At 54.4% G+C, this 13,374-nt stretch overlaps 1 protein-coding gene across 9 annotated transcripts in view; it reads right to left on the bottom strand.

The window, feature by feature from the left end:
* Positions 1-275: 275 nt before the first annotated feature.
* ARHGEF15 (Rho guanine nucleotide exchange factor 15) overlaps positions 276-13,374 on the bottom strand; it is a 17,978-nt gene continuing 4,879 nt past the window's right edge. For 4 of the 9 annotated variants that reach the window (XM_082373620.1, XM_082373618.1, XM_082373621.1 and 1 more), the window contains 13 exons: positions 12,583-12,909; positions 12,271-12,325; positions 11,050-11,422; positions 10,766-10,926; positions 10,440-10,592; positions 10,176-10,305; positions 8,772-8,846; positions 8,577-8,669; positions 8,328-8,488; positions 8,092-8,244; positions 7,849-7,931; positions 7,634-7,738; positions 276-6,172 (listed from right to left, as the gene is read on the bottom strand). In XM_082373620.1, coding sequence (XP_082229746.1) covers positions 6,021-6,172; positions 7,634-7,738; positions 7,849-7,931; positions 8,092-8,244; positions 8,328-8,488; positions 8,577-8,669; positions 8,772-8,846; positions 10,176-10,305; positions 10,440-10,592; positions 10,766-10,926; positions 11,050-11,422; positions 12,271-12,325; positions 12,583-12,909 — 2,021 coding nt within the window. In that variant the 3' untranslated portion in view covers positions 276-6,020. The remainder of the gene's footprint in view (positions 6,173-7,633; positions 7,739-7,848; positions 7,932-8,091; positions 8,245-8,327; positions 8,489-8,576; positions 8,670-8,771; positions 8,847-10,175; positions 10,306-10,439; positions 10,593-10,765; positions 10,927-11,049; positions 11,423-12,270; positions 12,326-12,582; positions 12,910-13,374) is intronic. The other 5 variants (XR_014238710.1, XR_014238711.1, XM_082373623.1 and 2 more) reach the window with 5 other exon arrangements.

Here is a 13,374-nt window from a genome sequence, read left to right as displayed (position 1 = left end):
TAGATCCCGCATGCCACAACTAAAGATTCCATGTGCCACAATGAAGATCCCACATGCTGCAACTAAGACCCAGCGCAGCCAAATAAGTAAATAAATAAATTTTTTTTTTTTAAATGACTGCAAAATAAAGAATTTCTGCTCTTGGGAAAATGCAGTTAGAAGAATGAAAATATAAGCCACAGACTGGGAGAAAATATTTTCAAATCACAGATATGATAAAGGACTAATATCTAGAATACTTAAAGAACTCTTAAAACACAATAATAAGAAAATAAACCCACCCAGTTTTTAAAAGGCCAAGATATTTGAACAGACACTTCACCAAAGAAGATATGTGAATGGCCAATAAGCACATGAAAAGATACTCAGCATCATTAGTCATTAGGGAAACACAAATTAAAACCACAGTGAGATAGCACCACACACCTAATAGACCGGCACGCAAAACAAAAACAACAAAACTGACAATACCAAGTACTGGCCAAGACACAGAGCAGGATACCAACCAGAACTCTCATACATTGCTGGTGGGAATGTAAAATGGTGCAGACATTTTGGAAAACAAACGGTCAGTTTCTAATTTTTCTTTTTTTAATTAATTTATTATTTATTTATTTATTTTTGGCTACGTTGGGTCTTTGTTGCTGCATGCAGGTTTTCTGTAGTTGCGGTGAGCGGGGGCTACTCTTCGTTGTGGTGCGCGGGCTTCTTATTGCAGTGGCTTCTCTTGTTGCGGAGCACAGGCTCTAGGCGTGAGGGCTTCAGTAGTTGTGGCACACGGGCTCAGTAGTTGTGGCTCTCGGGCTCTAGAGCGCAGGCTCAGTAGTTGTGGCGCACGGGCTTAGTTGCTCCGCGGCATGTGGGATCTTCCCCCACCAGGGATCGAACCAGGGCTAAGGTTACAGACCTAATAAGTGGTAGAGCCAGCATTTGAATCTGGACAGTCTCACTCGAGAGTTTTGGGTATATTCAAAGCATCCTGGAAAAAAAATCAGCAATATTAGCTTCATGGAAAATCAGTCTCTGGTCCTGCTCCTGAATCCAAGGACTCTTTGCCTTTGCAGGCCAGAATCTGACCCCTGCATTACAAGCCCTCCCTCCTACGTTTCTTCTCTCTCCCTCTCTCTCTAACCCACTTTGTCTCCCTCTTTCTCCATTCCATCCTCCTTTTGATTTGGGCACTTAGCTGAGATTCAGGAAATGTTTATTGGTTTTAATTGACATTTCCCCAACACCTGTCAGCACTTCTCTCTGATTCTCACCTCTTCTCAGCCTACTTTGTTTCTTCTCACCCCAAATATGAATAGAAAACAAATTTTCAGAAATGAATCTGTTTCCTTCCCAAGAGAAGATGCTTCTGAGCTCTCTGGACCAGGGCTCAGGGTAGTTCTGTGGCCTGGGCAATAAACTGAAGGACACACACAGGCTGCCTCTATGCATTCTTGGTTTAGAGTCGGTTAAACTCAAGGTTGCCTCCCTTTGTGAATCTGGAAAAGCATCAAGGCAAGGCTGAGTTCCCAGTGACAGAGGTGCGTGCAGGGACCGATGGAAAATGCCAACCCGGCCTCCGAAGCTCGGGAGCTGAGCGCCTAGGTGACCAGTAGGGTCCGAAGTTGATAATCTGCTAAACGCCTGCCCTGGGAAGGCGGGGCGACAGCAAGAGTTCGGCGGGTCAGCGCGGGGAGGGGGCGGCGGCGTGCGGTTGACTGCAGACGAAGAGCTTGCGCCTCAACTTCGTGAGGATTCCTTCCGTGGGGGGGAGACGGAGCCTGGCCAGATGTTCTGCTACGGCCGGGTGCGGCCTGGAGGCGGGGCCAATCCCGGGGGCGGGGCCATGGAGGGTCTTGGCCACGCCCCGGGGTGAGGGGAGTCCGGGTTGGGTCCCAGTGAATCCTCGAGGAGTTCTGCCCCTCTGCTTCCCTTGTTCTGGCGTGGGGCGCTCTCGGGCCGCTGGAGGGTGGAGAGCGGGTAGTTTGGGGAGGACGTAATGGGGAGCCAGGACGGGGCGGCCTCCGGTAGTTTGCTGGAGACGCTGTCGGAGGAGAGGTACTCCTGCACCGGAATGCTATGCCTGCCTGGGCCACTGGCCAACACGGAGAACAGGAACCAGCAGATACCAGTGTAGCTGACGAGATGCGAGCCCTGCGTGTAAGGGGGGAGACAGAAAAGCTTTCAGGGATGGACAGAGAGCCAGGCTGAAGGGCTGTGGAATGGATCGCAGGAAGTGGGCTGGAGGGGTCGGTGGGGCTAAGAGGAGAGGAGAGAACGCTAATGAGCGGGCTGTGGGGAGAAGCGGGCTCCTCTCAAACACCTGTTGCTTGAGGTCATGATTGCAACCAGCCTCACCTGCAATAATGGCCACAAGGATGTTGACCCAGAGCCCATAGAAGGGCCAGTGCAAAGGGAGGTCGGAGCCCTATCCTATCAGCATTATCGTCGACTCCCCAAATATGGAGGCCACAAATATGAGGAGCAGGGCTGTGAGTGAAGAGAGCACATACTGATTAAGAGAAAGCCTCGCAACAAGAGACCAGCTTCCCCAGTCTGTCTCTCCAGTCACCTCCGCCAGGTCTAAGACACACGTGAGCCTTTCCTAAGCCTGTGAAAATGTTTGTTTCTTCCACCTCCCCAGAATGATAGAATATGAAGGAATGGGGCAATGGCAGCTCCAGGGTGCCCCAAGCCAGTCAGTGTACCTCTCTACCACCTGGGATGTTAGTAACACCACCATGCCTGGAATGCCAGACAGGGCAGCATTGAGAGACACTTCTCCTCCCATGGGTCCTCATGCTGGGTCCTCATGCCACACCTACAAGGAAATTGCAGAAGGCAGCCAGAGGGGCAAGAAAGGGGAGGAGCCACACAGGATGGAGAGGATGATGGACATCAGGAGGAGGCTGTACACAGAGAAGTTGATGCCTGGCAGAGGGTGTTCAGGAAAGGGAGGGAGAGAACTTAGGGGAACTAATACTAAGTGACTTACTGCCACCTGTACCCCCTCCCTTTTTTTTTTTTTTTTTTGGCCACGCTGCAAGGCATGCTGGATCTTAGTTCCCCAACCAGGGATCAAACCCACGCTCCCGGCAGTGGAAGCGTGGACTCTCAACCTCTGGACCGCCAGGGACGTCCCATACCTTCCCCCGCCCCCACCATCCATTATTCCATTTTCTCTTTCTTACCAGGGCCCCATTCCTTCTCCCATCCACTTTCTCCATGCTGCTGGTGGTCCTTGTTCCCTCACACCTGCCTCTTTCATGCCTCTCTACCCTCTCCGACAGGCCTGCAGAATGCAGACCCCTCCAGGACCACACACACACACTCAGGTCACCCCAAAATGGAAAGGGGCCTCTGAGATAACAGAAACATGACAGTCCCCTTCCCTCCCTGTCTTTCCGTCTCTTTGGAACATGCGGTTGTATTTTGTCTTTACTTCCCCCAAACAATTCTTCACTGGTCTCCATCTCCCCATCATCCCAATATTAGAACCTCTGACTTGGAGCCTGGAGGCTTCCTTTAGTGGCAGGACTCGGGGAGGGAGTGAGGAGTTGAGACGGAACATATATGGGGCACATGTGCAGCTTTGTGTCTGCCTCTGGATGTGTGTCTGTCTGTCTCTGACTATGTCAGAGGAAGAGGGGAGTTTGTGTGGAGGAACTCCCGCACCAGGAAAGGAAGGAGCCCGTAGGCCAGCTCCCTCCCCATGACCGCTGCCTTCTCTTTCTGGACTTCAATCCCCTTGCGACCACCCCTAGAGTGCTCTCTGCCCAGATCTTCCCAGATGCTCCCTTCTTGTCATTTGGGTCTCAGCTCAATGTTACCTCCTCCAGGGTCTTCCCCAAAGCCACATACACACACACACACACACACACACACACACACACACACACACGGCACTCTGTATCATAGCCTTTGCTATATTTTCTTCATAGCATTCACTGCTACCTGATCTTTTCTTACTAACTTGTTCACTTAGTAACTTCCCCCCACCTGCTCCCCCAGAATGTAGGCTCCTTGAGGTCAAGGCCTTTGTCTGTTTCATCTCTGTGTCCCCAGATCCTAGAAGAGTGCCTGGCACATGGAAGGCACTCAATAAATAGGTGTAGAATTGAAATGAATTAGACACAGAGATGCTTGGCTGGTCAGTAAAGGATCTTTATTGCTGACTGATTGCCCTTTGTGTCCTTCTTGCTGCATCTTCATCCCCTGCCAGAGCCCCATCCATATCTGGCTCTGCCTGTCCTCTTCCCCAACCTGCAGCAGCTCTCTGCTTCAGCATCTGCAACCCTCCTCTCATCACACCGCCATAGATCCCTCAGGAGCTATGAGTGCGCCAACACACCTTGCACCTGGTCTCCAAGCCCCAGTTCCCAGCAGAGCTGACCCCTGCTCTCAAAGGATCCCTTTTCAACCAGCCCCTCCCCCCTAATAAAGTCACATTTGGAAACCACTGCTCCTTTAAGCACATGCTCCCTGGAGAGCCTCAATGCAGCTCCACCATTTATTGAGTGTTTCTCATATGTCAGGCACTGTGCTAGGTCAATCTCCAAAGTCATAGACATGCCAAATGCCAGTGCCTTTCTCCCTCTCAGTCTCCCAGAGTCCTTGCACCTCCAGTGGTCGGTGTGGCGGTTTCTGTCCTGGGCAAGTTGCCACGCATGAGCTGAAGGGAAGGTGTGATGGCTCAGCTCAGGGATGACCTTGTGCCAGGCCCGGGACCCCAGTTGCCAGCAGCTGTCTGCTCCGCTCTGTCTCCATTCCTCACCTCCCTCTGGCATTGTGCGGGGGCAGTTTCTCATCTGGAAGCAGATGCTCTGGGTGGGATTAGGCAGTAATGCTGGTTCTCTGTTCTCTCCCCACTGCTTGGCCCAGTGTTTCTGTGAAAGGACCAGGATGAAGGCAAGAAAGCCCTAGAGGCTCAGCTGGCCCGAGATCCACAGTTCCTGTTTCTTCACTCAACCCTGGGACCCAGAGCCAGTCTGAAGCCCGAGGCTGAGGCTGAATGGCTGGTTATCATTCAGGTTGGAGGATCTGCAGGCAGGGATTATGGAGGCCAAGCTTTGGGCAAGGAGAAGGGCCTGCAGGCTTCAGGAGGCCTCGGACCCCAGTTACTGGCCATCTTCAGCCCCTTGGACTCCTCTGCCAGGCTGCTTGGCTGCTCCACAATATCATCCCCCAACTGTCGTGGGACCCTGGCCTCCAAGAGCCCCAGAACCCAGGCCTCTCATCCCCAGCTCTGGCCTCTGCCTGCCAACCACACCCAGCACATTCTCCACTGGAGCTCAGACCTAGTGTCTTTCTTGAGGAGACTAATAGGAAAAATGGGGAGTGAGGGGAGAAATAGAGGATTCAATCATCTGGGAAGGGGGCACCACCACACACACATCATGTTCAGCAGAATCACCTTCCTTGATACATACACAGACATAGGCACACACACACAGATTCTCTGAGACACACACTCCGGATTCTTCTAGAAGAGAGGAAGTGGCTTAAGAGGACACAGGAGGCACCCCAGGAATGGAATCTAATACTTCCCAGACTCAAACGGCAAGACGGTCGTTGCTATAGCACCAAGCAGGGTTCCTACTGGTCTCTTGGACCCAGATCACCATCTTCTTTGGCTGGATGTGTCCCTGCTGCTGGCTGTTTTATCCTAGGACTTTATCTCCAGTGCAGCCCTCTTTTAGCTGCACTGCCCTAGCTTCGCTTTCTTGGCTGTGAGCATAGCAGGGATACTCACTGGCCAGAGGCTCAGCCAGCTCAGCACCCACTGGCCACTCTGCACTGAGCCTCTGTCTCCACTGGCAATCCACTCAAGCCATCTTCATTCTCCCTCATGCGTGGGCTCAGACGGCCCTGTTTTCATTGGCTGCCCAGTCTTGAAGCTCGGTCCCTATTGGTTGCCACTGAGGTAGCGTTTCCACTGACAGCAAATCCAATGGATGGATGGGCTTTGTCTCCTCTGTGCCAGGCTGCCCGCTGTCCCAACTTGTGCCGCCCCCCCGCCCCCCCGGCCTGCATTAGGGTTGGGGGGCACTGGGGGAGCCTGAAGAGGGCCCAACAGCCTCCAGGAGCCTCTGGTGCTGACGAAGGTGCTTCCTCCTTTCGTGTTCCCCCGTGACTTCACACACCAACTGCGCAGGGAAGGCCCCAGGAAGCCCCTTCAGCCAGCCTGGGGAAAGAGAGACAAGGGCCTAAGTGGGACCGGGGCAGGGGGCAGGTCAGGACGGAGAGGAGGCCCAGTGGGGTCTAATGCCTGAAGGTCATGGCGGGTGCGGGGATTAGTGGAGAAGCCTTGGAGAATTGGTAAAAAGGCCATTAGAGGTGGAGGAAACATCATCATCAAAGAGGGTCGGGGTCCTTCTGCTCAGTGTTATGTGGCAGCCTGGACGGGAGGGGAGTTCGGGGGAGAAGGGATACAGGTATATGTATGGCAGAGTTGCTTTGCTGTGCACCTGAAACTATCACAACATTGTTAATCGGCTATACCCCAATATAAAATAAAAAGTTAAAGAAAAAAAAGAAAAGAGGATCGGGCTCCCTCCTCTGTCAAGCCCTACGATGACTGCTCATCTCACTCAGAGTGAGAGCCAGACTCCTTACAGGAACCTACGAGGACCCACGTGATCTGGTCCCCGTTTCCCCTATGATGTCATCTGCTTCTCCCCGTTTTCCTCACTCCCTCTAGCCACACTGGCTTCCTTACTGCTCCTCAAACACACCAGCCTGACTCCTGCCTCCCTCTGGGACACTCTTCCCCCAGACACCACGTGCCTAAATTCCTCACCTCCACCAAGTCACTGCTCGCATGGTGCCTCCTCAACAAGGTCCCCCTCGACCTCCCTACTTAAACATGTAAGCCTACCCAACCCCGGGACTCCTGACCCCCTTGACTCTGCTTCACTTTCATTTTCCCACAGCACTTACCACCTTCAGACAGTATAATTTACTTATTTATCTTTTTTTTTTTAACATCTTTATTGGAGTATAATTGCTTTACCATGTGGTGTTAGTTTCTGCTGTACAACAAAGTGAATCAGCTCTATGTATACATATATCCCCATATCCCCTCCCTCTTGTGTCTCCCTCCCACCCTCCCTATCCCACCCCTCTAGGTGGTCACAAAGCACAGAGCTGATCTTCCTACTAGCTATCTATTTTACATTTGGTAGTGTACATATGTCCATGCCACTCTCTCACTTCGTCCCAGCTTACCCTTCCCCCTCCCCGTGTCCTCAAGTCCATTCTCTGTCTGCGTCTTTATTCCTGTCCTGCCCCTAGGTTTGTCAGAACCATTTTTTTTTTTTTTTTAGATTCCATATATATGCGTTAGCATACGGTATTTGTTTTTCTCTTTCTGACTTACTTCACTCTGTAATGACAGACTCTAGGTCCATCCACCTCACTACAAATAACTCAATTTCGTTTCTTTTTATGGCTGAGTAATATTCCATTGTATATATGTTACTTATTTATCTCGTTTATTCTTTATTGTTTCTCCTCCACTAGAACGTATAGTCTAGCAGGGCAGGCATATCTACGTGTTTGGTTTACTGGTGCCGAGAACAGCGAGTGGCACCTCATAGGTGCTTAATAAATACTTATTGAATGAATAAGTAAAAGAATCTCTCACCTTCGGGGCTCTTGTGTAGGTGCTTGTGGGGAGCCCTGGACTCCAGATTCCGTCCCTCAGTCTTGGAAGGTGTGGAAGTCTCTGAACAGAGTTCCTGGGAACAGTCTGGTCGGGGCGGGTGACATTACAGTGGGATCCAGACTCTTTTTAGCTTCTCTCCATATTCCCCTGAAGACTCACTTTTCCTTCCCTCCTCCCCTCTAGGGAACACTCACCACAGTCCTCATAGATGGTGCCCGGGGAGCAGGGAAGGGGGCCTGGGGTAGGGAAGGCTCCCAGCCAGCGCTGCATGTCTGATCTGGTGGGAATATAGGGAAGGGTCACAGTTGGCCCGGGAGATCCTCCTGGGGGTTAGTTAGGCAGGGGCTTCGGAGGAGAGAGATTAGGGAGGAGGGTGGTGGACTCGGAGAGGTCAAGTGAGGGTCCCCAGGGTGTTTTCTGAAGGAGACACAACTCACAGGGATGAAGCTTGGAGTAGCCGGTGGGTGGGACGGCCCTGGTGGTTGCTGAGAAGGGAGAGGCGGAACGTAGGTGGTCCAGATGGGTCCGGGACCTGCTGGGCCTGGACCAGGGAGCGATGGGCATAGTCCAGAACCTGTAGCCGCTGCCCACTGCCCAGGGAAGAGGAAGTTCAGAGGGAGAGCAGAGGTCCAGCGGGAATCCTGCCTGGGCTCCCTCCCTCCCTGAGACCCACCTCTTGGGCTGAGTGATGAGCAGCAGGTCACTGAAGAGCAGCAGGCAGAGGGGGGTGAAGCGGGGGCGGGAGGCGAAGAGCACACCCCCCCTCCTGCATCCTAACTCAGTCAGCTCCCCCTGCAACTCCAGGCGCCTGGACCAGGAGACCAGGGGCAGGGCCTGTGAGGAAGCAGGGGGGAGGTTCTGACTTCCCTGCAGCACCAGCACCGCGGGGGAAGGGAAGCAGGGAGCCTGGGCAGGATCTAACCTTGACTTTGTGGAAGCGCAGCCTCTGCGTGAGCCGGATCAGCTCCTCTGTCTGCTTCATGCGCCCCACCTCGGCACTGCACCGCTCAATGATCTGGGTAAGGGGAGCCAAGTCACCCACTCCTACTCCCTTCCACCCCTTCCATCCCTCCCTACCGCCTCCTCACCTCCTCCAGCCCCAGCATCCCCCTCCAACCTTGCTGACAGCACCCAGAGCCTTCTGGGCATTCTCCTGGCGGCTGGACCCCTCCTCTGTCTGGCGCAGGATATTCTGGGGACGAGGAAGAAGGGTAATTGGGCCCCTGCTCTGTGGCTCTGGGATTCAGAGGGGCTGCAGCTCAGAGGACCCTGCCTGGCTTGGCATTTGGGGGTTCACAGGGCTGGGGGACCAGCCTCACCACTCGCTGTCTGCATAACCCTGAGCAAGTCAGGTTACCTCTCTGAGTCTCAGTTACCCCATCTGTAAAATGGGGATAACTCCCACCTTCCATACCATTAGCATTGTTGTGAGGATTCTGCAAGCAAATATACGTAAAGTACTTAGCATAGTCTTTGGGACATAGTAAATGCTGAAAAGAGGGTTGCTATTATTTTAATAATTATTAACCACAGCTATTAGTACAAACAATATAGCGTGGGGTTAAGAGTGCCTGGATTTAAAGTTTGCCTCCATCAATTATTATCTGTGTGACCTGTGGCAAGTTATTTAACCTCTTTGAGCCTCAGTTTCCTCATCTATAAAGTGGGGTCAATAATAGTTCCTACCCTCACATAGTCGTTGGTAAGGTTAAACAAGCGTATTGCACTTAGAACCATGTCTAGAACAGACACCCAAGAGTTGTTTAGCTATTATGATTAATATCATCATTATTATGTTGTTGTTGTTGTCTACACTGGGGATATATAAAGCTGAATAAGACAAGGGCACTGATGATCTAGCTGGGGACTCTTCACATTGAGATCCCCACATCAGGCAACCTAGTTTAGGGAGAAGTTTCTACTCTGTAACAGAAGAGTGTTTCTCACCCCTTTTTTCAGTATCAACCCACTAAGGAATCTTTTTAGACATTTTTTCCCTAATTGTTGCCCCCACCCCCATCAAATTTTAATACCACAAATATACTGTATATCTATTTATACACCCTGGCCCTTTGGAGTACCACAAACCATTGGAATATTGAAGATTTTTTTGCCCCCCAAAGAACGAGTTTTTGCCTCCTTGAGGGTGATACCACCCCACTGGGAAGGCATACGGTCAAAGACAGGACTGAGAGGACCTAAAAAACCACTCACCACATTCCCCCTGAGACCTGGAGAGAGAAAGGGACTTGCCCAAGGTCGCTCAGCCAGTTAGTGGCAGAGGTAAATCTAGAATTCAGGTGTCTAGCCAGAGGCTCTTTTCCTGCACCCAGACGGCTCCTTGAAACGTTTGGGTAGCTCCAGGTAGGGTTTGGTGGGTCCTGGATGGAGAGGCCCCGATTAGGAGTCCTGACTTAGGGGATTCTTGTGTTTGTGGTGGGGTGGGAAATGGTGATGGCGGGGCAGGCGGCCCCTGCGGAGAGTTCTCCAACGGGGTTGGTGGGGCCGAAAAGGCTGCTACCTGCAGCAGCATGCGGAGCCGCGTGATGCGCTGAAAGGGCAGCAGCAGGAAGGACGGCAGCGGGAGCCGCTGGCACTTGGGGAGGCTCTGCAGCCGCCGCAGCTCCGCGGAGAAGCGCACGTTCGTGTCCCTGTAGAAGCAGGCGCAGGCTGGCGTCTGCCTCGAAGCCCCGATCTCCCCGCCACCTGCCCCGGCCTGGACCCCGACCCTGCTCCCCATCTCCCGCCAGCACTGGTGACGTGGCCCCGCCCCTGGGACGCTCACATCAGGCGGCTGTACGTCTCCTCCTGATACTGCTGGTTCCGCACGTAATCCACGTACACGGAGAAAGGCCCCACGGCGTGGGCGTGCACCACGTCGCACAGGTCGCTGATGTGGGGGGAAGAGCGCACACGGGACAGTAACTTCCCTAGAAACCTGGGGGAGTGGGCGACAAGCAATGGAGCGGGGCAGAGAGCCAGGTGTCCCGGCTTCTCGAGGGACGAGCTGGGCACTAAGTGGGCCCTGCAGGGGAGGCCCGGGGACAGGAGAGGGCTGAGGAGTGCCTCCTCCCGAGGCCCGCTTTGCGGAGGGGTGGCGGCCCCACTGACCGCTCACTGACTCCCTGGACGCGCTGCACGTTGGAGAAGAGGGTGTGGTGATCCCGGGGGGTGAGCGTGTCCCGGAGCGCCTGGCTCAGCACAAAGGTGTCGGTCAGCAGCCGCAGGGAGCGCAGGTACGAGGCCTCGGATGTCACCACCTCGAACAGGCTCTGAGGAGGAAGAGCAGGGCGGGAGTGGAAAGCCCAGCTCCCACGCAGCCCAGGCGCCGGGTCCCAGGCTCCTACCCCCCCGCCCCGCGCCGCCCCGCCCCCCCGGACCCCAGGTGCGTCCACCTCCTGCATGCGCCTCTCCTGGGGGCTGAGGGTGTCCAGGAGGCCGCTGGCTCGCACAGCCGGAAGCTCCTGCCACAGCGTGTTGCGAGGCCCGGGGGGCCGGGCGAAGGGGGGAGCTTCCCCAGGATTTGCTGAAGAGGGTCCCCCATCCTCACTGACCCCCCACAGCTCCTCTGACAGCACGGCTGCGCGATAGGTCTGGTACAGGGGCTCTGGAGAGCAGATGTCGCACATCAGCGAAGTCCAGTGCCCCGGAACCCTCGCCCACTGCTGGATGGTCTCAGCAGGGACCCCCCGGGGCCGGAGGCCCTCACCGTCCTGCAGGGGCAGCTCCCAGTTCGGTTCCTTCAGCTCCTCCAGCTCCTCGTCCTCCCTGTGGAAAGAGAGAGGGATGGGGTTCCATCAGAACCACCGCCGGTGCACACCTCCAGGGGGTGCTCCTCACGTGACAGTGTAAGGGGGTGCACGACCTGCATGCAGGTTGTGTGCAGGGACTGTGAACAAACCCCGGGTCGTTTTATGTGCCTGTTGTATGTGACTCCCTGTACTAAGTGCGCCCCAGCCATTCCTGCAGTCTCAGCTACTGTGCACCGGAGACTTCCAAGCCTCCAACTCCAGGGCTCTCATGGAATGACCATTGTCTGGAATGTCCTGTGGGTGCCTCGGTACAACTCAACCTGGGCAAACCCAGCTCTTATACCTCCCCGCCCTGTTCCGGTCATCAGCACCACCATGCACCCTTTCACCCAAAGTAAAAGCCGGGAGAATAAACTCCAGTAAATGTTTGTTGAATAAATGGATGGCCTCAGATTAACTCTGATAATGGTGGTGAAACGATTAACAGGCCCAGATAACACAGGAGAGATGTTCCTGGTTGATACATGGATTCACAGACAATAATTTCGATAGAAGCTCAAAGTGGGGGAACTAAAATGGTTTATTATGGCCCTGGCTCATCACCAATATCCGACCCCAACAACTGTATGAAGTACTTGGTATGTTTACCCCCATTTCACAGGTGAGGAGGCTGAGACCCAGAAAGGTTAAGTGACTTGTATAAGGTCACACAGCTGATAAGGGACAGAGCTGGGCTTAGAAACCGGCACCGCTTGTCCCTAGAGGCCTAGGCCTTCTTCACTCCACACTTGTGGGGGTGGGATTCAGGTGGACCCGTAGGTTAGTCTGCTCTCAGGTAGGAATAAGGGTGGGAGTGTTCGGTACCTGCCCTCCATGGTGGCTGGAGGATTGTTCTGAGGGGCGCCATCGGGACTGTCCCCTAGAGAGAGAATCCAGAGAGAAGAGAGCAAGCCTCCAGGATCCCCAGCCCAGGACTCCTGACTCCCGCCCAGCAGAGACTGTTACTATAAAAACTACAACTCCAGTCAGTCCCAGAGCAGCAGCTGGCAGAGGAACAAGAAGCCCAGGGCCTGCTGGGGGTTGTAGTGAGTTGGTGTTCAGAATGCTTCACCTCCACCCCGTGGAGCCCAGAGGCCCCTTCCCAGCCCAGAGGTCCACTCCCCAGGGGCCCTGTACCTGTTTGGATTCCATCTTCAGAGGGCAGATCGAGATCTGGCTGTGGGGCGTCCCCAGAGCTGGTGACGTCCTGTCTGACCCGAGTTGGTTTGGGGGGCTTGAGGGGTGGCAGGAGTTTGCGCTCGGCAGTGGAGCGGTAGGACGTGAGGACGACTGGGGGCTGGCTTGGAGGGCTGGGGCGGGAGCGGGAGGTCCGCAGTGGGGAGGCCCGGCAGAGGGCCCTGGGGCCATCCTCATAGCCCCCCAGTGGCACCCATCGGAGCTCCAGGCCAGGCCGGGCCACGTGGCAGACACAAGGGCAGCAGGGAGGGCAGGCCAGCGCAGCATCTGTGGGAGACAGGGGCATCCTTAGGACACCCACTCTCCCCAGGCCTCCTCCCTCCCCTTAACCTGCCCAGCCTCAGGAACATGGAGGTCAGCCCTAGGCATCTATCACCTCTACCCTGACTCTCTTCAAACCCCCAGAAATCTGAAAACCAGATTTTCCAAACATGGAATCCAGTTTTTAAAAAGTAACCCCTTAGGGCTTCCCTGGTGGCGCAGTGGTTGAGAATCTGCCTGCCAATGCAGGGGACGCGGGTTCGAGCCCTGGTCTGGGAAAATCCCACATGCCACGGAGCAACTGGGCCCGTGAGCCACAATTACTGAGCCTGCGCGTCTGGAGCCTGTGCTCCGTAACAAGAGAGGCCGCGATAGTGAGAGGCCCGCGCACCGCGATGAAGAGTGGTCCCCACTTGCCACAACTAGAGAAAGCCCTCGCACAGAAACGAAGACCCAACACAGTCATAAATA

The sequence above is a fragment of the Balaenoptera borealis genome (genome assembly GCF_965194805.1).
Source record: "Balaenoptera borealis genome assembly, chromosome: 20".
NCBI lineage: Eukaryota > Metazoa > Chordata > Mammalia > Artiodactyla > Balaenopteridae > Balaenoptera > Balaenoptera borealis.
This window is presented reverse-complemented; position numbering and strand designations above follow the sequence as displayed.